Source organism: Hesperophylax consimilis, chromosome 24 (genome assembly GCF_061612785.1).
Source record: "Hesperophylax consimilis isolate HC1 chromosome 24, BYU_Hcon_1.0, whole genome shotgun sequence".
Taxonomy (NCBI): domain Eukaryota; kingdom Metazoa; phylum Arthropoda; class Insecta; order Trichoptera; family Limnephilidae; genus Hesperophylax; species Hesperophylax consimilis.
Window position 1 is genome coordinate 17,963,474 of NC_142859.1, and position 24,299 is coordinate 17,987,772.

The 24,299-nt window shown below is 33.5% G+C and overlaps 1 protein-coding gene across 2 annotated transcripts in view; it reads right to left on the bottom strand.

Moving 5' to 3' along the window:
- The window catches only part of LOC149412006 (uncharacterized), a 243,616-nt gene that overhangs the window by 36,872 nt on the left and 182,445 nt on the right, over positions 1-24,299 (bottom strand). For both annotated transcript variants that reach the window (XM_089646331.1, XM_089646330.1), the window contains one exon: positions 762-970. In XM_089646331.1, coding sequence (XP_089502457.1) covers positions 762-970 — 209 coding nt within the window. The remainder of the gene's footprint in view (positions 1-761; positions 971-24,299) is intronic.

Below are 24,299 nucleotides of genomic sequence, written 5' to 3' on the forward strand. Positions count from 1 at the left end.
CTGTTTTGATTTATGCAAGAAAAAAACATGGCCAAAAAGTGCCTTTTATTTTATTTTGTGGATGTTCAGGCATAAATATTTAATTTTTTTCGATCATTTTATAAATAACTTAATTTGCCACATTGTACAACAAAATCATAACCAAAAATGGGTTTGTAAGTAGAGAGTTTTTGAACTTTAAAGCAGTTTTTATAGGCCTTTACATTATTTTTTTCTAGGCTTATAAAAAGACTTATCTAAAAAATACTCGATTATTTCAAAGGCCTAGATGTATTCTACTCGCAGTATTTAATTAAAGCATCTGAAACATTTCTAAGCAACCAAATTTTCAAACCAAAAACACATGATTTTTTATTACTACGTATGGCATCGCATTAACTGTTTTTTTAACTGGCGTTTAAAAATAAGCCGAAGTAGCACAGTGGTTCCATGCACCTGACCGGAATTGGTGCGGGTTCAATTCCCGTCAGCAGCATTAATTTTTCCCAAAAGATTATTTCAATTTATATTTGAGTTTCAGCCTAAAATTATTGCTTATAATTATTTGTTATCCTTTGTGCTTTGCAGAAAACCTTGTCTAGTACACATATTTTTAGCTTTAGTAACTATTAAAATTTAAAATTTACATTCAAATCGCATCAAGATAATCTTCAAAAAAATTTTTAATTTATAAAAAGTGTTAATTTAAGATATCGTCAAAATGTAAGATATCCGATTAAGATTTCAGTTAGTAAATACATAAATTGAAGTATAATACTCACATCGACGTGCACCCCTGGCAGCGAGAAGACGAGGGCCGGGGGGCTCTCTTTGGGAACATATCTGTAGAACTCGTCCTCGTTGCGGTACCACTTGATGGAGTATAGCTGGGCCCCCTCGAGGTCGTAGGTGCAGCGCAGCGTGGCGGAGCCCCCGGAGCGCACTGCGCCTCCACCCGTCATGCTTACCATGCGGAGAGCGAGGGTACAACCTGGAAACAAGAAAAATGTTAATAATTAAGACCTGTCTTCAATAGCTTAACCTTCGGCACGCCAATATGCAAAAAAAGTTGCCATGAGGGAAGACTTTGTTACAACACAATTGTATCACTTCTTCTAACACAGCAAACTTATTTTGTGGCACCATTTTAATTGAAATTAATAAAATACTTCGTTTTTACCACTTTTATTGTTTATTACCAACATGTTTCATGAGCAACGCTAATTTCTTCAGGGTTTTTAATAATACTCTTACTTTTAATAATGTATTATTAAAAACCCTGAAGAAGTGAGCGTTGCTCATGAAACATGTTGGTAATAAACAATAAAAGTGGTAAAAACGAAGTATTTTATTAACTTCAAACAATTGTATCATTTTAATCTGATAATTTTCCATTCATTCATAAATTTTATTTCAAATTATTCTCGTTGCTTTCTTTTATAATATGTGTTTTCCTGAAATAATTATCAAAAATTTCGTTTAATATGTACCATGTTTGGTATGAAAACTTTGAAGGTTGATTATTGATTATTATACTTCTCTATCGTTTGTGCCTCGTGAATGTAATAGAGTGCTAAGTTTGAAAAATATCCATATTCAAAACGGTTTCTTTTCAAAAATCGGTATTTTGTGTAAAGGTTGTCAAGAAATTTATATTTTGCAACGACTTTCTGAAAGTTTTCATACGAAAAACTGAGTTTAAAAAAATAAACCTTTTCGAAAACAACAACATTAAAAGTGTATTTTTTTCATATTATACATACATATATATAATATACATACACAATCGTGTTTTTTTCAGAGCATGTATGTCCAAAAAAAATATGGATATTTATATTAGGACCAACGTGTACTTTCAGAAACTAAGGTCAATCTGATGAAAATTGAGTTAAATTGGAGATTTCAAATTAAAAATTTCACGACACGCCCCTGCAGGAAGCAAAACGTCACTTGAAATGGATTGAGCAGGGTTTAGTACCCTTTTTACGTGATGACCGCACAGGAGTCCCCATTGCTGGAACCCTAAGGGACTATGGCACTCCCAATATTTGGAAGAGTGAAGGGAGGAAGAGTAAAAGGTAAAAGTAAGGTTGGGAGAACTTGTCCATTTAAATTGTGTCACTGTTATTGGAATTTAAGTCAAATAATATTTTTTTTTTACAAAATCTGTAAAACAGAAAATCAATAATTTCGTATCTCACTGAAAACTGCACATCCGCAATTTTGGCCGGCTTCTTTGGCATTAAGACATTTCGGTTTTTGCAAAGCTTTTTTGTCTAAAATTACTAGTTCAATGCAACTATCAAACTTTCCACAGTAAGCTCCAGTTTTTGAAATATCCATTTCTTCATAAAAAACAAACTAAATAATAAAGGATCATATTAAATAATATCATCCAATCAACAAAAAAATCTGACAAAATAAAACTTATTTTTATGATCAATAAAATTCGTATTATTTTTCCCAGTGAGAGTTATTAATATGTGATTTTTCTCTTTCAGACAGTGTGCGTATTTGAAAATCAAGATAGCAATTAAAAATAGCATTGTCTAACAGATGGCGCTGTTTTTTAAAAAAGTATGTTTTCACCTATCACAGGTGACAGCTATATAATATATGGATATAAATCCACACGCGCATTTGAATGCAAAGTTACTGTCAAAATTCCAAAGCAAACTGGAGAAGAACTTTAAGATTGAAGATTTAAGATTTTGAGCAAACGAACATTTACATTTGTATTTATACAAAGTGATCTAAAACAAAGTTTAAAAAAAAATTGATTTCAAATTAGTATTTAGGGCTTCAAAAACATTTATTGGTCTTACCTACCGTCAAGAGCAGAACCTAGAAAAGAACTATAAACGAATACCTGTATTGATTTTCAAAGCGATGGAAATGTTCATCTTCAAAAATATTTCGTGAATTGAACGACATCTGGTCGTAAAAATGATATTATTATAATTGAAACATCATTCAAAATCCTTTCCGCTCCAACGATTCAGTCTAAAATAGCTACTTTCCAAGAAAATGGCACATCTCTTCAAATCGACTTCTATTATCTCCGAAAACACGTAGGTACTTTTGCGTGACTATAAAAATAATATTCCCTCCATATAAAGTGCGCATTTTCACCGGAATTTCGTAATATAAACTGCCTTTTCACTGACATGTTTAACCATAGTGCGTAAAACTGCCGAATGTGTTAAATTTAACCGTGAATTATAATGATGGTATTTCCGAACGACCGAAATATGGAAACACGTCGAAGATTCGAGAAGGTAGATGATGCACAGTTTTACACGGTAGCCTACTATAACTTTTGCAATAGAGCCTGTCGAACAATTTACGGGCTTTTCTGAAACTTAAGACATAAATTTGAATTACGCGCTCACTTGCCGCGTACCAGTTAGTGGAATTTTGCGTGACATTTTTGGTTCTGAATTGTAAATGTTCGCCGCATTTATTTGGGTAGATAAGTACGTACCTACCGCAAACTTCTTTCATTTTTCATAACATCCCACGCTTTTGAGTTTGGTAGCCACCTCAGATCTGAAGCATGGAGGTAATAATGATATATACCCGCCTGATAAAACCCTTGACCCGTGCACTTTGACCTTCTGGGAAAAAGGGTAATTTGGTTGATTGATTCCATTATCTAAACGGACGTATAACAATCATTCGAAGACAAATGATAGGTACTTAATAATATTTTCCAATTTTATATATTTCTATTAGTGGGCGTGTAGCCGGCTTTGCTGGGTTTTATCCTTAGGAGGTAGACATGTACCACCCCGGACTTTTCTGTAGGATTTTTTAAATATATACTATTCTGTAATGCATTATTTAATATATGATCCTCCTAGCTCCGTGGATCAAGGGATTAAGATTAATGCTAAACACTTGTGAAGAATATGGAAAACAGCATAATATGATGTGCAACCCGAACAAGACTTTGACAAGAATTGATTGCGTTCCACCACGGAAAAAGTCAAGATACAAGTAAGATGCTCCCCGTATACCTTAACCAGGCAAAAATAAATACATGTTCGAACGTGAAATACTTGGGGCACATTATTAATCAAGAACTATCGGACGATGGCGATATCGAAAGGAGAAGCCTAAGCATAGTGTCTAATATGATTGCCCGCAGATTTTGCAAATGCAGCAATACTGTTAAAAAAATACTGTTCAACGCATTCTGTACTGGCCTGTATACGTGTGAGACATAGTGTCACTATCGAATTTGCTCGATGGAACGACTCCGAATTCAATATAATGACGCCTGTAGAATCATATTTGGATACCGAAGATACAGCAGCGCATCGACAATGTTCACGGAACAAGGACTAAATGGATTTGCCGGCCTGATGAGACGCCGGGTCACTGGAGCCAGGATGCGGCTAATGGCCTCCGCCAACACGTTGCTGACCGCAGCCTACCAGCACCAAGCGCCACTCCTGAGTGAGCGCTGGGCCCAAGCGCACTCAAGACCACACCCTGCATAGTTGTCCTTATTTGTTAATTTATTATATCTATTATACAAAAAAAAAATATATATATCTATATGGGACGCGTGGAATTGCACTAACCTCCCCACATTCTGGAATAAAATTATTATTATTTTGAGGTATATTATAATGTATAATCAACGTTACCGTTAGGGCAAAAATTACAAAACATCTATTTTTCTTTACTTTTTATAATTATAATACAGGTTTTTCCAATAAGAGGTGTTATTTTGATATTCAATCGTAAAAGATCAATGGTTTCGTTGCTTGTGTGGCACGTAGCGCCATCTTTTTGAAAGTAAACGTTGTCAAAATCAATACCATCCAATTTCGGTCATAAAAAATCATTAATCATCTCTCGATAGCGCAATCCATTCACCGTAACTGTTGCACCAGCCTCATTTCCGAAAAAGTATAGTCCAATGACTCCGCCGTACCATAAACCGCACCAAACAGTCACATTTTGAGGTCAGAGAGGCTTTTCAACAATAACTCTTGGGTTTTCCGAGCCCCAGATGCGACAATTTTGCTTGTTGACGAAGCCACCGAGGTGGAAATGTGCCTTATAACTCAAGATGATTTGCATTTGATTCACTCAAGTGAATTTTAATAATTTCAATGCGTTGTTGAAACGTGTATCGTTCCATTTTTATGAATGGCGTAGTTTCTACTTGTCAAATGTCAAAAAATGAGTAAAAAAATGAGTAATCTTCAAAAGTAACATCTACCGAAATAGCAGGCTATTGAAAATAACACCTTTTATTGTAAAACCTGTATAAATAAATTCTCTAAATGATAGTGAAAACTTTTTGGGTAGTTTAAAATAACGAAGCCCACAAAAAAGCCCTGACATAAAGTTCGTAAAATTTAAAATAAAATGTAAAAAACGGATTATTTATAAACAAGTTCTGCTACGTAATTCAGCAATTCAGAAATAAAAGAAAACAAAAACTAAACTCTTTTATTCATTTTATTTGGTATTTTATACGTTTTTTCTACTAGATGTATGAACAAATTTGCAAACTTCTAAATAAAAATTCCAAAACCAAAAACCGATTTGACTGAGATTTTTATGCAAATCATCACTCTCCCTGCAGGGGGTGGATAACAACTGATTGTTACCTTCGATGAGTATACTTAGACTATCACTAAACCATAATAATCCATCATTGTGAAATTGAGCCCTCAATCTTTTGATATGTAGCCAAATTTCAATAGATTCTCACACTCGGCAACCAACATTTGACTAATCTATTATTTATTACCAAATACACTGATAGAATTTTTATCTGGCGGTCAAATTATGTCGAGTCATTTTTTTGTGTTCTGGCACTTGTCCATTGCTTTTTCAATATTCCCATTCTAGTCTTCAAGCTGACGATGAAATAAGATCTGATATTATGTTACAAGGTTAATACTAAAAATCTTTTTCTTTTGGTGAGGAATATCTCTGATGTCAAATAAAACAGATTTATTTAATTTTATTTTACACTAACCCCAAACAAAAGGCCAGGAGAAAATAATTTATCTCAAGGCCTATGTGTCTTTTGGGATACTGTGTGGAGGTTCTTTTTTAAGGAATTAAGTTCTGGGATCGTAAAAGGTATGAGGGTTGTGAAAGAATCTAGGGATCAGTTTTTTCTAGGGTGACGGGCTTATGAATATATCATTCCCGCTATAAGGCGTTGGGTTGAAAGACCAGTAGGAGACGTCAAATGGTCTCCCCAAACCAGCCTCTCCTGATCTGGTAAGACACGTAGCCGGTGGGCAGGTGAATTCTGAATACAACTCACTCGATGATCTCGGGCACCCTTGCTAAATCACCAGACGTAGTGAACCACTTGGGGTGACCCATGGCACAAATTCTTGAATGATCGTGTTAATTTTATTACTGTTGTGTGTAACTATATCATCATTTTTGTTTTTTTTTTACTGGGTGGTGTTTTTATAGTTTTCGGTTGTTTTAGGTTCGTATTTTTCATTCAACCAACACTATAGCACAATGAAATCAACATTATTTTCAAACTGTTCATAAAAAAAGTGTACAGTTCTAAATTCATCAAAGTTTTTGTTAATCGCTCTAATGTTATGATTTTATTTTTTTCTTTTGTGATATTCTGTATCTTATATATATATATAACGATTTTCCATCGATAATAGTAATTTATACTTACACAGTAATTTTTGTTGGTCGAGTCTATATATTCCTTTACTTTACAGAATCTAATATAAAAGCGTCAGTACGTAGTCTTCCATATTTTTTCGTTGTATACCGATTCTAAGAGATTTTCTATATATATTTTTTTCTGCGTTCGGCATTGTAAACAAAAGTATTTCTCCACCTGAATTAAAATATTTTTTAAATTATTTCGATAAATACAGTAGTACTTATGAAGCCACCATTGGTAACTTCAGATAAATAAATAAAAAGTAGCAATAAATGCTATCTTTAATAGTTCTAGAAGATTTACGAGCATCATCATCAGCTATTTTTTGTAATGGTCGTAGTATTAGGTAATTAATTTAATTTAAAAATTCATTTCTTCGGAAATCAATGATGAAGAAGTAATATCTGCAGGTAGTTTAGAAATTATTGGTTTTGAACCAATCATTTATATAGGTTGGTAGGTACTTACTTCAGACACAAAAGACGTACTGACCACCTTTATTTTTTTATCAGGGTACTTAATATCGAAGGACTAATAGAGAAAACGGGGAGATAGATGGTAAGGTTAATCCATAAGACCATTAAACGAATAAATGGCTTCGAGGTCATTGCTCTTACAGGACATTGCTAAAATAGTGGCGCCTTTTAAACCGAAAGGGGAGAGTACCTGTGGTCACAAAGGATTAAAAATGAGCTACTATTGATACAATTCATATGAATATTTAGGTAAAACGAGAATATACAATAACTGATGCAAAAATCTGTAATGGGTAACTGATTTGTAGCCGGGTGGTTCAAAGCATCGGGTTGGTACCGAAGAGTCGCGGTTTCAATTCTGCAAGCCAAGTCCTCCATAATTCCATAAGTTATTATTTGTTTAAATTTTCGCCAGGCCAGGGACAATTGGTATTTACCTAAACAAAATGTCTTCGATTCAGTTCACCAGTGTTCGAAAAACGGCTGACTTTATAAAAAATCATTCTGTCAACCTTCATTGTAAAGTTGGCGATACGTTACTTGGAATATAGAGGTTGCTGGTTTAAAATCCGGAATTACAGTTTATTTAATAAAAAAAAAGAACTTAGATGGATAGTTTAATTGCATTTGGTTCTATGGCGGACGATTCTCTCAGAATCGTCCATGTTTCAGGTATTGAAACCTTGTGCCAATTTGGCTATTTCTCCATCAAATTTGGCCTAGTAACTTTCTACAAATGTGAACAGAGCTCATTGATTTACAAGCTTTTCGTAAGCTTTTGTACGAAATCTTAAAATTTAAGAGTATTATAATATATAAGATTATTGAGACAACTCAAAATACTAATTTCAGTAACTCCGGTTCAACGATCTCTAGAACGTTTGCTTTGAATGATAGTGAAGTGTTTTCATTTTCAAAATTTTAAGGACGGGTTTGTTTCATAGAATTTGAACAAGTCATCAAATTTCAACCATAATTTGCAAGTTCTGTGAAAGTCCTATTCAAGTCCAGCTATTATTTTAGTGCTGTAAAGCAACTAAGCTGTAATGATATAACAACAGACATCGATTAGGACTTTCGCAGAACTTGAAAATTGACATCGAAATTTGATGAATTGTTCAAATTCTGCGAAACAACCCTTCCTCAAGTGTTTGTCCGGTGAATATTCAGAAAGTACCTACCTACCTGTAATATAATATATTTGAAATGTGTTTTTTCAAATGGAAATATTTGGTCGAGAATTCAGACTTTTTAAAATAATAAACGCCAAAACGTGAACCTATCAACATTAAAAAAATATCAGGTAGCACGATCGATCAATAAAGGCTTTATCGATAATGTCGGCAACTTGTCATCGTTTCCGAGCATGAGTGCAGATTGCCAACGAACAACCAAGTTCACAACGGCTAAATTATCTTAATTTATTGGACGTTTATTGTTGTTTGTTCGTTAGCGATCTGTTTTACAAGTTACCGACATTATCGATAAAACTTTTATCGATCGACAGTTATATATATACCGTTATATAACTCTTAGATCAGTAACATCATCAGCTGACTGATGGAACCTAAGCGCAAGCCAAATACTAAGTTTGGTGATCGCGCTTTCGGAGTATCTGGGCCGAAGGCTTGGAATAAACTCCCTCCGGAACTAAGATCCATAACAAGTCCAACAGAATTCAGGTCTAAACTAAAAACTTACTTTTTTAAGCGGTCGTACCCTTAAATTAAATATACTATTCCTAAGAGAAAGTCCAGTTATATTCAATTTTCCAATTATGTCTTAAATCCTGTATCTAAATTTCACCAATAAACAATTAGATAATGTTAATTAAGTGTTTATCTCAAGTGACCTACCAGGTAAGTATTGTACTGTATATTATCTCCATAAATAGCTAAGCAATAACATAGATCACTGTAGAAATGTATTATAATTTTGTACAGAGTCCTTGAGGTGATTTTGCACAAAAACGGCGCTATACAAGTCATCCAATTATTATTATTATTATTATATACGCAGGAACACAGAAATGTCGTAGGGTAATTTGAGTTATCTTTTGTAATGGCGCTTATGTCAAAATTACATATAAAATCATACGAAATACTTTTTATTAACGTCAATACCAAATACCAGGAGCACAGAAAAATGATTGGGAATTGCCATTAGTTTATTATTATAAAAAAGTATTAATCAATGACTCAATGAATGAATTCAGCTAATTGTGTTGCTAACAACTTGGTACATCCTCCACACTTGTACTATCTATGCAATGCCCAACGCTAACGCTATATTCAATCGAAGACATTCAAAATAATAAAGCTGTGCAGAATTATATTTCCCTCGCGTTATTCAGGGCGCAGCCATGCTTCTGACTTTACGAGTTATTTTTTTTCTGACAAGGCCGATGACCACAGCCAATAAATAACCTCATTATGCCATAATAGATCCTGTGGAAAAAATATTATTTTCCTATACGCTTTATAGCCCTTTGATCGTAAATTTTACTTGTTCAAATTCAAGATAAGTTCTTTACCGATTTTATATACTCGAAAATACATTTAAGTTCGGTTCGGCACAAAGTTGAAGGGCCCTGGAAGCAAGTAATATTCAACTTCAGACCTGGATCTGAAATTAAACGTTGATGGTTTTGAAATAATTATCGTGAGTTATACGGCGTGGTCCTAAGTGGAAGTTGATTGGAAACCCCTGCTTTCGCCTTCTCGAGGACTTTCAAGTTATTGTAAACTATTCAGCTTAACAAAACAAGTTTTATAATCCAAACGGATGTTTTCTTCGTTCCACCGATTGGAAAAATTGGAAATGTTGCGCAGTATATTTTCTCTATTATGTACACTGAAAGGTTATTTTATAAATCTAATTATTTGGTTAAGTAAATAATTTATTAAAAAATAAGTACACACAGCAAATTTGTGGATTTATAACCAATCCGATACTCAATGGTGATTTGTTTTTGGGGTATTATGCCGTGTTATCTCTTTCTTTAGCCAACGTTTCGGACAGCATTGCATTGTCCATCATCAGGGCAAATGTGTAATCTAAGGTTGTGGTGAAATGTGTGTTTATGTACGAAGATGCTTATTACTTTGTGAAAAATATAGGCTGAAACTACTTAAAAATGTACCTATTTGAAAATGTATAAAAACTACCCTTAATAAACACAATTTGTGGCTAAGTTATCTTTGGCCTTGATTAAACTTTTTCTCTATTTTAAAATTTTAACAAAAATAAATGAAAACAGCTTTTGCGCTTGAAATCGAGCGTTTCTAAACTCTGTTTGCCAAGCGATTTTTATTTCCATTGCCTTTATATGTGGCGATATAAAGCATACTAATATACACAGTTTTAAGCTTAAAATCGAACGTTTCTAGACTCTGTTTGTCAAGCAATTTTTATTCCCATTGCCTTTATATGTGGCGATATAAGGCACACTAATATACACAGTTTTAAGCTTGAAATAGAACGTTTCTAGACTCCGTTTGTCAAGCGATTTTTATTCCCACTGCCTTTATATGTGGTGATATAAGGCACACTAATATACACATTTTTTGTTTGTGGCTTCCTCTTAATCTCGGAATAAAACAGTGAATTTATTTAAAAACCAAATCCACGCCATCACGGATACTGTTCTACACATAAAATAATGAATACAAAAAAGTATAATGGTTTGCTTATTTCCAGGGGACATTTTCAGTCAATCAACCCAATATTAAGTACCCTTAGGGCATTAATTTCAGTTAAATAGACTGCTAATGATATTAACGTTATAAATACTTAAGGGTTTTTTTAAATTTCAAGTGCTTCAAGATTACAAAGTCTTTTCCTTTGCTATTAATGTGAAAAATATTGATCCCTTTGTCCTTAGTGAAATAATGGTTCTGCTTTATTACGTAATTCCGAAATCAGAAAGCGTAATTTGAGGCCTATAGACTTATATAAGATGGCTGTATAAAATATAGAAACTACAAGCATTGCATAATTCACTGGGCAATAATTACGGCATTATTTATTGCTTTGAAGTTGTCAATAGTTTGACGAATTCAAGATACCATTCGGTAGTACAGATTTTCTAGCACAATATTAAGAGGAATGGTGTTTTAAAAAGAAAATTATAAAAAATTAGATATATATATTTATTTACTATTTAAATAATCTTGTAAAACACCTTCTAAAATGTTTTAGAAGAGGAATTTTAAAATAAGAAATGTTTTGTAAATGGGTTAATCTGTTATCTGTCTGATTATTCATCGTACGACAATATAAATTTAAAAAAAACGTATTATATTTTGTCTTCATTTCATAAAAGTACTAATGATTCCTAATCGTAAGTCACTTGTAAGTTTGTCATTGTAAGTTACTAATCGTAGTTATAAGCCAATAATTATAAGACTTGGTTGTAATTCATACTATAGCAGTATTCTGTAAATACTTACTGGGTTATAAAAACATTTATAGTTAAGTGACTAGTTGTAAGTTATTTTTAATAATCTTAGTTACAAGACTTAGTTGTAAGTCATACTATAGCAGTATTGTGTAAATACCCACTTGGTTATAAAAATATGCATAGTCACTAGTTATTATTCTACTCTCCATAAACTTAGCTCCATATCTCGTGTTTGTATTGGGTGCTTAGAAGGTTATTATTTAAACAATATGCATAACTTAAGCCCTCTACAGACCACTCAATTTGGTTTGTTCAACCGCTGTGCGTGAACCGTTGAGAGTTGCGTACAGACGACGCGATGGTTGGTTCAACTTCGTCAGTTACTTCTCTGGAAAACAATAGTGACATGCCCCCAACTATATGTGAAAAAATAGCGATAGCTCTAGTAGAATCGTTAACTATTCAGATGAAAATAAAAAAAAGACAAACGTGGGCAAAAAAATAGCACATGGCACGAAAAAAATTTGTAAAATTACTACCCATTAAATATTAATAATTGAGCTTTTTACGATTTCCTTCGTTTTCCTTTTAAATATATTTGAACTAATCCAAAACTAAAAAAAATACACTACAAAACACAAATAATCAAACTGTCACCTGAAACGTTCCTCCAAGTATTTTTACAAAATAACAATGCACCTTCCGGCCGCGAGCATCCTTCAACAAAGCAACCCTCGGTCCAAGGGAGGTTAGATAAATCTTCAGTGGTATTACATAAATAAACCTCTCTGCGACCAACCGGGGAATAAATATACGAGTTGTGTTGCAGAGCCTAATATGGCAGTGATTTAAGGGTTTGAACGTATTTTTCCGTTTGTTTCATTGATCGGATATTTTTATAAAGCCAGTTACAAAATAAAATCGCAAGGGATGTGAATTCTTTTATTGTAAAGATAAAACGAAACAAGTAAAACAATTAATCCAATACATTAAAAGCATTAGAACATAAAAAATGTATTAAATTGTAAAAATAAAACTGTGATGAAAAATTAAAATAGTCAGAATTAAAAATATTCGGTTGTCTTCAATTTTTTTATTGTCAGTGTATAATTTAAAAGGAGTTTATAACGACTGTAAAATTATTGATTTTCCACATCTAAAAAAAATTAGCTGCCCCCGAATATACCGTGATGTCAAACGCTTTTCAGTCGGCCGGGAGGGGAACAAGATGGGGAGAAGAAAGGTGGAAAAGTAACTGGTTATTTAGACCTGGTCACCAAACACCGCTAAAGCCATTTCAATCAACGTTTCGATTACGATGGTGGTCTTTGGTTCTACCTACCACCCTTGAAATATATATTTTACAACTCCAATGATATAGTTTCCAACAATATTGATGTATTTTTGGGAATCTAGAACGGTTACACAAAGAAAGGAGTGTAAGAAAATGATATGACGCGGAAGTGAATGGTAGAAGAGGTCTTATGCCCGAGGGAGTCATGGCAAGAAGTGAGTCAATTTCTTGAGTCGGGCCATGCAAAGCTCATAATACCGTAAGAGTTAATATGAGACGATGTATGAAAGTGCATGAAGCAGGGAGTGTATATTGTATATCAAGACACAGTTGTGTGGCAGGCTATCCTCTCTGCCTACCCCCGTGGAGAAACTACACCTTGGTTGGTTACTTGTGTCGTGATCTAAGAAAGCACCCCAATATTTAGCTAATTATTCAGAAGATGGTCACCTGTTATAAAATGGCAACACCGGCCGCTCGAGTCAAGCTGCTCGAGTCAAGGCGACCGAAGCGCCATTCTGTTCTTGAACGTCGTATAACCAACACGTTGTTATCCGTACAAATCACTTTCGCTCTAAAATGTTATTCGTAACCTTCTGATTAATAAATTATTAAAACGCGGAAGTTTCTTTCATTACTCCGAATCAATGACCCTGCAGAACCGAGTAAGTATTCTGGCGAACCACGAATCCACATCGAAAACTTCCACACTTGATATATTTTCTGCATCCACATCGTGATATAATCCAAGACCTCGACTCTAAGCAGTGAAGTATTTGCTTCTCCCTTCCCCCTTCGGAGGTTCCCCGTTCATTTCTTCCCCATTGTCAAACGGCAAATAAAACACTTCAAGTGTCTTGTTATGACGTAGGAGATGATGTGACGCTAAAAAGCGCGCGAAAAGCAGCGACGGCAGCCATTTTATTTAATTCCGGAACTTTGTGATTTGTTCCGCCTTTGTGAGAAATGCTCAAATAATATTGGCGACGGCATGACAATAGTGATTATATGAATAAAAGAGAAATTACCAGTAACGGATGAATAATTCTTGTAGAGATATCAACTATAAACAAGAATTTCTGTTTTCATAAACTAGCAAAAACTCGAGATCGGAATGTTTTTTCAATTTTTATTGGCAAAAAGCCCACCTTTAGTGATACTGTATATACAATGGTGTCAAATGTCATTGTGCTTTGATATTTATGTTTTAGAGAGATATAGAATTAGTTGACAGTAAGCAATTGAGCGATACACACCTGAAGAACGCGGATTTATTGTTACTGCTTATTTGACCAATTTCCGGTCTGTTGTTCTAACGTAGGTGGGGAAAAGGTCATGTCATAGTTCGAATTTGGTGCCCTTTTGTTGGAAATCAAAAATAATGGGATATGTTTTTACGCAAACTTTGTTTGAAGGTTTACACGAGACGTTCAGCCAACGTTTAATTGTTCATGCACATGGTACAGGACGATGAGAAAAAGGCCGACGAAATTCACGCTGCGTTAAAACAACAGACCGGAAATTTGTCAAATAAGCAGTAACAATAATCCCGCGTTCTTCAGGCTGTATCGCTCCATCGCTCGATGTCAACTAATTCTTTATCTGTATAAAGCACAATGATATTTGACGCCATTAGCAAAAAATATTGCACATTCATATTATGACATTATTTTTGCCCCACCTTGTATAATGTAGGTAATAAATAAATTTGCAGAACGGTCAACTTTGGCCTCAAAACTTTGCACAGCCTTGTATATCTGGAATTTGGAATAGTAAAAAAAATCTTGCTCACACTTTAACAAAATATAATGTTGAAAGTCTGTTGCTAGTCGAATGGGGAGCCTTGAAGAAATTAGCATGAGCCAACCTATTTCTACTCACTTCCATTATAAATTATTACTTTGAAACACTTAAATATCCATTAAATTTTGAATAAAATTCTCAATAATAATAAATGCTTTATTGTCTTCCTTTTTTGTTACAAGTAGAGATAATGTTATCCTCACTGAGATCTCCCAGTGTGAAGATTTCATTTACATATGAACATAATGTGGTGTTTTTTTAGTGCCGTTTAGTAGATTTCTGTTTCATTTTGTATTTTGTGGTGATGTGTTTTCTAATTCTGATCCCTCAATGTTTTATATCAAGCTTTTTATTTGAACGAGAGTGGGATTTTTCTATATAGTTTTTACCATAGTAAAAGGACGCTTTTTTGTCCAAATGTAGTATTTGTAGTTGCTTGTTGGATATGACCAGTCGGTGGCCGAGTTGACATCGCACTTGGGACCCACTCGGGCGTAGTGTGTTCAATTCCTCGGCTGGCTAAGTCCTCCATTACAACACAAGCAACATTTTCAGCTTACTGTGGTGGTAGTAGGAGATTTCCAAATATTATCAGGTTATTCGTAACCCGGGAATGTTTGTCTTTCTTTCTTATAAAAAAAAAGTGTTTTTGATCGTGAGATCTACAGTTTCTAATGCGTGTTAGTTGTTATTTATTGTGTTTTGAACTAATAAAATGAACAGAAGTGTTGTTAAATTGACACGATGTTAATAAGATTGTTGAAGATTTTTTCAGTCCTAGTAATTTAAAAAAAAATTCTTTGTTCCATTCTCACAAATAAGAAAAAAATATTTCTACAGTCCAATTATATCGAAATATTCACCAATAGTAATACAAACAATTAATAATTAAATAGTCATTTTAAATACATGTAGGATAACGAAAGATTTTTTAAATATTTATGTTGAGGGATCAGTAGGATTTATAGGCCCTGTTAGGAGTTCTACCGAGCCGAACCCTCTGATATGAAAATATCTGGAGTCGGTGAATTATTTTCCCATTTTATCTCTTGTGAGTTGACGTGTTGTTCTTGTATTGTTTTGTATTTATTTTGCTTATATAATGCACTTGCATAATGTTGATTGACTAGATGATCATTTGTGGAAAAGTGTGTGGAAGGGTTTAGTTTTTCCTACGGGGAAGATTTAACCCGGACATAAAATCGGAAAAGACAAAAAAATAATCGAATAGTTCAAACTCGTTACTAAAAACTTAATATATACTTATACATAAATTTATTTTAAGCCACTTTTTCAAGTTTTAATCGACTGGTTGTGGAAGTTTTAATATTGTCCTGTTGAAGAAAGGGCATCGAACGATCGATCAATATAAAAAAATATAGTGCTGTAAAACAAACTCACGTGTTCAGTGTTTGTATTGTAATATTATTGCTAACCACAGATAAAAAACAATACATTATCTTAGAAAATATTGAAATGCATAATATCGCTTTGTAGATATTATTTTAAAGACAAATTGGCACAAAGTACAAAGCCAAAGATCCAACGCTTGAAATTAAGTTGCTTACAACAGTATCGCTTACCTGTCAAAATTTTATAAAAAAATAACATAACTCTTTTTGGAAAAAAAATTGCTGCACATGAGAATTGAATGAGAGTTGAAACACAAACTTACCTTCATAAAGGTAACAGGTCAGGTATTTAATATTTGCTTGCAGTTCAGCCCTCTGGAGCTTTTCGTTGAGTTCTCTCTGGTTTAGACGTTAAGGACGTTGATCATTACCGATGACCTTTTTAAATGTGAAACCGCACAAGAGTCTCAACTGCTCCCAACCAATGGCATCCCCAATTGGGTATGTTATGAGGCTGAAAGTAGTGTAAAGATGGGCAAGGAGATGGATGAGGAAATGGCCGTTCAGTCTTACATCAGGGCGATACTTTTTGTCCATGCTGTAGGTTAGTTGAACCTGCTTGAAATCTTTCTATTCTAATTATTGCTTATAATAATTTGTTTTCCTTTGTGCTATGCATAAAAAACCTCGTCTTATAAACATTACTTTATCAGTAAAAAAAATCTGTATCAAATAACTCAAATTCACTTTAAGTGAATTAAAGTAGAATTTTCAAAATTGTAAGAGATTGTTTGAAAAATTGAGACAAGCGGCAAAGTACCTAACTATAACATTATTTTAAAAGAAAATTATTTTAATTGCCACTTTACAAAATGAGAACTGATTTTTCGAGAATTCCTATTATTTAGTAATTTTTCACTGATAATAAAAACATAATGATTTTTCAAAACGTCGTCATATTACTTTAATTTGAGAATCTTTTGATCCTCTCTAAGGAATCTCACGAGGTATTAATATTTCCGATGAACGTTCCTTTGGAAAAAGGATATCGATTCGCAACACGAAGGGGAAATTCAACCCCTTCCAATTTTATTATTTTCCAAAGTTCGTTTTTAAGGTACTGTTTTAAAGGCTTCCGACTATCAAAGGTCGGTATTTAAAAAAAATCATGAAATATTTTTAATCTTTTGAAAAAGATTGCTTAGAACGAGCTCAGAAAGTATTTCATTATATAGAAGAATGGAAAAAATAAAGGAAAGGAAAGATATCTAAAAAATTTCATCTTGCTAACGGCTCAATATCAAGTATTCATATCCAGGTGTTTTTTCATTTTAATTTTTTTATATGTACATTCATAGATAAGAATGCCAAACATTAATTTTTATATTTTTTAGGTATTAGGGGTTGGTAGGAATCACGGGGTCCAGGAGTCATGTCAAAAGATCTCTCTCAACCTGTCTCGTGGGTAGTCAGACACGTTCACCGCCAAGACCCAGAAAAACCGCACCCCATGAACCCAAGCAACCCTGCTAAGTTACCAAATGCAGCGAACAACTTGAGGTGACCTATGGTAGAGGCAGATTATATTCCTATTTACATCATTTTAAGCGAAAAATTTTGATTGTGACTAACCTAACATCCTAACCTAACCTAACCTAACCCAACGTTATACCCAAGCAACCCTGCTAAGTTACCAAATGCAGCGAACAACTTGAGGTGACCTATGGTAGAGGCAGATTATATTCCTATTTACATCATTTTAAGCGAAATTTTTTTAATTGTGACTAACCTAACAACCTAACCTAACCTAACCTAACCCAACGTTGTACCCAAGCAACCCTGCTAAGTTACTAAATGCAGCGAACAACTTGAGACGACCTATGGTAGAGGCAAATTATATTCCTATTTACATCATTTTAAGCGAAAAATTTTGATAGTGACTAACCTAACCTAACCCAACGTTATAGACCTCTCGGTCGTTAACCCGTTGAAGTTCCCCGTGCAATGCATATGACATTTTAAGAATGGAAATCAAATCTCGTCAGACTATTCGTAATATTTAACATTAAATTTGTCTTTCTTTCAACGGGTTACTATAATTATTATTCTGTAATTTTTGAACTTTAAAAAATTTTTTAAATACTTGCCTCCGGCTCCATGCCTTTCAAAAACAAATATAAAATTTTCTTAAAAAGTCATACATATTTATTTTCTATTGAAGAAATTTTACTTTACTTGTCAAAATGAACCCTAATAAATTTAAACAAAAGAAATACACATTTCAAAAAATATTCTTAACAGAAAATTTAAATAATTTTCTTATAAAAATACAATATAATACGTAGGTACTTGTTCGTATTCTTCAGAGAACTAATTAAAATATAAAAATTTTACCGAAATTCAAATCAAATTTGAGTTCAGTGTACCAGTTTTCACGCAAGACTAATGCACAAACAACTGAATCAAATATGTTTGATTTCATACATTTTTATATTCTGTATCATTTTATTTTTGGTTTAACTTTTATATATGAATAATATTATTATTAAATTTACAAAAAATCGTTTATTTTTAAACAAGTTCTGTTGTGTTATCGTTCATCACGCTGTTTTTTCCTACGGAGACATTATCAAACTGTCATGCCTTCAGAGGGCGAAACAGCTGGCACGCGTAGTAATAATTAAACAGCAGAAATTGTTTATAAACATATTGTTTATTGTTAATTTGATAATAATATTATTGAATCTCTGTTTTTCTAAACTATGCATTGAAATTTGATTAGGTTATCACTATCATTTAAAAAATTTCTCTTCATAATACATGCATATTATAATCATAAAAAGTAGAGAAAAATCGAGGTTTTGTAATTTCGTAAAAAAATATTTTCATTCGCTTACATTGCTTACGCTGGCAAAACCTTATGAGATACATTAATATAATGTACTACGGAATTGTATATCTCAAAAAGACCTCATAACCTCAAAACTTTACACCAAACCATTTATATACACGTCAGATATGCAATATTTAAAAGAAAATCCAAAAATCAATATGGAGGTGCAAAAATTAAACGTTATAACAATACATAAAAATGACGTGTCAGTGTTTGGTTTAGTAACAATCTATTCATGTCACATAAAAATAATAAAAAGTTTCATAAATATTTTCTTATCGTCAGTTCAACAAATCGATGAGAAAAAAAGGAATACGAATAGGAAAAATAAGACAAATCCTGGTCGCGTAATCTTAGAGAATATAAAGGAATGCCAAAAGCAAGAAAATGATTAGCGATTTGAAGATATCGATCACGTCAAACAATATTAGCTACCACCCTTCATTAATGATTGGAAAACGGGGAGGAAAATTCTCTGTGTAAAATGTCATGTTAATAGCTGTGGTTTAACGATCTTAAAATAGGAAATGGAAAAGAGGGAGGATAAAAAAACAAATGCGCACAGAGACCAGGTTTTTAATAATTACTATGTGACGTGTATCCGAGGTTGCTTGACTTTTCTCTACTTTCAATAAATATAATATCCATGTATTTCATATAAATCTTGCGAAAGAAATTCTCTAAATGATAGTAAAAACCCTATCAAATTCGGTTGCAATGTTTAGACAGATGCGTGTGGTGACTTTGTTTTATATTATTTAAAGATTCCAATGTATTGTCACGATTACGAATTTACTTAAGGCGATGCCATACGTAGTAATGCAAAATCATGTGTTTTTGGTTCGAAAATTTGGTCGCCTAGAAATGTTTCAGATGTATTAATTAAATACTGCGAGCAGAATACATCTTGGCCTTTGAAATAATCGAGTATTTTTTTCGATAATTTTTTTTATAAGCCCAGAAAAAAAATATATATTAGGCGTATGAAAACTGCTTTAAAGTTCAAAATCTTCTACTTACGAACCCATTTTCGGTTATGATTTTATTGTTTAATGTGGCAAATTAAGTTATTTATAAAATGATCGAAAAAAAATTTAAATATTTATGCCATGTTTTTTTTTTGGATAAATCAAAATAGGCGAATGTTTAAACCTAATCGCCATTTACGTAAGGGTTGTTATTGATAGCGGGTCAATTTAAAATATTACACGACGTAGTGCATCGCCTTAAAGTTTATCAGAAAACGGCCTGTTTTCTCGTTTTTAGCTCATTATGATCTGGGATGTTCCGGAATGTTCTCAAACGTTCCAAAACATTCCACAAAATTCCAAAATGTTCTGGGGTGTTCTGGACTATTCTAAAAATTTTAATGGGGCTAAAATTCCAACCCTTATATCTTCAAAAGCACGCCCTTCAGGTGAAAATGGGAACCTTCTTCATGGATGGGGGATAGAGGGCTACCTCGCTATATAACTCCCTTGATCGTACCGGGACTCCTTTCTGAGTTTTAGTGGCATGCACACTGTATACTTACGTTTATAATATATATTAATTACCGTATTACCTAATTAGATAGCTATACGCCAGTGCAACGTCGATATGATAAAGCCGACCTTTGGCGTAGTTTAAGGCCATTTTAAAAATACTAACGCAGTGATAATAATTCAAGTTTTTTACTGTTCCGAACTAAGTGACACGCCGCTTGACATCTACACCGCGTTTATAAGTAAAATGGTTTCTAATTGAATTCTTATGCGCTATTCTACTTGAGATGGTAAATCCGACTTTAAGCCCGGATTAATGCCGTTTTAACCATACAAACGCCATGTGGGGTGAGTCAAGTTTTTCACTGTTTTATCTTACGCACCGCGGCACACATGTATTTCACGTTCATAAGTAAAGCGGTTAATCTTTAAGCCGATTTTAGCAAAATTAAGCTCCTATTTTTAATATCAATTCAAACTGGGGACTTGCTAGCCCTAAGGCAACCAAGGTGGAACACATTTTCATTTCTTATTTCAAAGTTAATTGAAACTTCACTCAAATATGATCTCAAAGGAAGGTGGATAGTGTATCTTTTTTTTCTAATTTACTTGAAAATAAAATGTCGAAGACACGATATGGATGCATTTGAAAGAAATATTAAGAAATTGTTGAATTTTACTATTACTTTTGAATTAATGGATAATATGAGATTAAGGGGGGTATTTAACCACCCTCTTGATAAGCACTATCACGAACCTATAAATAGTGGCTATTTTATGGTATATATCGGATAAGATGGAGCCTTTTTTCAATTATTTATTTAATTATTTTTATGAGAAAATCTTTAGAAGGTTATAGCCACCAATGTAATCTGTCATTTAAAAATAAGATAAGATTAATAAAACTAAACGATACATGAAACAAAACAAGACAAAAAAAAATAAAAAGGTAACAGTCTCAACTGGGAATCAAACCCAAGATTTATCTGTCTTCAAAGCCTCTAAAATCACATTAATTCTGTTTTTAAATTATTTAGAACTTTGTAAATATTCAAAAAGATAGTTGCTTAAATACGGGAAAAAATAATTGAAGATATGAAATATGAGATCAACGTATGCATAGTAATTAAGTCCCAATTGCCGAGTAGTTAGTGGCGTTGTTCCGGAAAGACAGAGATCCTGGTTTCCATTCCCAGTTGAAACCGTTGCCTTTTTATATTCTATCTTATTCTGTTTCCCGGTTCGTTTACTTTTATCACTATTATCTTCTTTCTAAATGATTGATTTTTATTTATAGTAATGAACGTACGTCTAAATGTATGAAAGAGAAATTTGTGTATGAAAGAGATAGTATGATTATGCTGACTTTTATAAATGCGTATCTCTGCTTTCTTTATGTCTTTTTACCAGTACCTACCTTCAAAGTAACATGCACCAGCAGTTCGACAAAAAAGTGTAAGTAGTGAAATTACACTATCTGTTATTCTAAGTCAACCCATCATAATATTACACAAAGAATTATGTGAATTATCACTGAATATCGAACAGTAAAACACACAAAGTATAACTAAGAGGAACCAGTCCACCACAAATTGGCGCAGTTGAGATAACCACATTCATTATGTTGGATATTTATCAAGGAGATGGTAAAATACTACCTAATTTCATTTTATTTTACTTCCTTTTGTTAACACTTTGTCCATGCTTCAGCTCCATAGCACATAGTGGAAAATACTTTTCTACCAGAAATTTTGTTACCTACGACATTTTCATGTTGCCTGAGCTAACCGTTCAAGCATTTTCAGTAAAACTTGCAAAAAATGCATTATGTTTTTTACCGCAGTAAAAAGGACGCTCTTCCTTTCCTTCTGTGCAACGTTGAACACGTGCGAACTATGGGCAAACTACAAAAAGAGTGGTATAGAAAGACTACGGGTCCAATACAACAACGCCTTGCGCACAATGTTTTATCTCCCCAGATACTGCAGCGCTTCCCGTATGTTCACGGAGGGGCGAGTTCCCGGATATGCAGCCCTTATTAGGTCCAGGGTGGCAGGAATGAGGGAAAGGATAAGAAGCTCTGGAAATATCCTCACTATGGAAGCCCGCCTCACTCCATCCTCCAGCATTGACGCACACTGTAGAAAAATACTAGCGCCTAATATTTTAGCGCTCTTCTTTGTTTTTCTGTTCTATTTTTTTGTTTTTGATCAGATATTTTTTTGCATAACTATATGGAATTTGTGGTACTGCACTAACCTCCCCACATACCGGAATAAACAGTTTTATTATTATTATTACCCTTTAGAATTAATAATAAACTTAATTATTCCTACTACCAAAAGCGAGATAACTCTCTTTGGATGTAATAATAAATTCAACGTACATTTCATGATTCCACAGCTGCCCGTTTGGATGTTTTAGTGGAACATACTATTTATGTAACTGATTTTCTGCTTCCGTTAAGTTAACTTCATATTATATGCAAGCATTTTACCCCAATGCATTGCACGTAACTATTTGCTTAGCTTATATGTATGTCACTTAAAGTATTAATCAAGAAAAAATAATATTTAGGAAATGAAATGCATATTTGCATCTTCCCCGACGAAAAAAAGTGATTCTTTCTATAGTAATTAAGTTGAAACGAAGTGTTATTTCAATTTTTTTTAAATACCAAATGAATTCATGTTTTAAAACCTTTATAATAATTTCTTTAATTAAAATTATTTAAAAAATTAGCCACAAATTAACCATCTGAAGCCTTTCTTCAAATTGTCAGTCGATCTTATATGTTGGTGACTTATGCCTCTCTTTTCCAAACAAGGAATCATCCGATATTAATAGTACTATTGCTAATAATAAACATGTATACTTGTCATTTTTTAATGTAGTTAAGCCATGTTTACCGGTTTACCGTTATTCGTACCTTAAGTTATGATGAATTTATTGAATAATTTCAGTTCTGCCAACATCGCCGCTCCCCGTATCTCATAAAGCTCATATGTACCAGAAGGAGAGATCACAACGCTGCTCTCAACGGCAGGACCATAATAATAATGTTCAGCAGAATCTCATAGCTGACATATTTTAAACTGATACCCTCAGCAACTTTCTTACGTTCTCGGATGTTGAGATTTTGACGGAACTATGCAAGTTATGAGGACTCGGGATGAAGGGTGGCATAGTTGGAAACCTTTCTGGGAAAGGGTCCGGTATTAATCGAGCCACTGAAGTATTATGGACGTAGTCGAAGTTGGAGCGAGGACACGATAATATATTGGCATAGCGAAGTTAAGGGATGCGCAATTCTGAAAATATGGGCGGGCTGTGTACGTATGCTGTGTTTCTACACTAAACAAAAAATACCTAGAAGAAAGGAAACTGACTGTGGAAAGTGTGGATGGGAAAAAGAAGAGAACGTTGCATAGTGGGCCTGTGTCATCTTTGTGGATGCTGTGTGGAGAGTTTTTTTAAGGATAGGAAGGAGAGAAGAGAAATAAATGTATGAATTATTATTTTTTTGGTAAACTAATGCTTAAGACAAGATTTTTTATGCATAGCACAAAGGGTAACAATTATTTTACAAGCAATAATTATTCGCCTGAAACACTCATCCACGTTGAAAAATCTCCTGATAAAAGATACATGACGCCAACGGGACATGAACCTGTGTCCTTTCGATTTCCGGTCGACAGCTCTGACCACTGAGCTATGGCGGCTTATCTCTTATCCGCGAAATAATTCAATATATACTAGTGTTTCATTCAACAATTACTGCTTGTTACATTTTTTCACCTGAAAACAACCAACTTGAACCCGTGTCTTTTGATTTCCGGAGTCCCGTTGGCGTCATGTATCTTTTATCAGGAGATTTTTCAATGTGGATGAGTATTTCAAGCGAATAATTATTGCTTGTAAAATAATTTTAAAATGTATG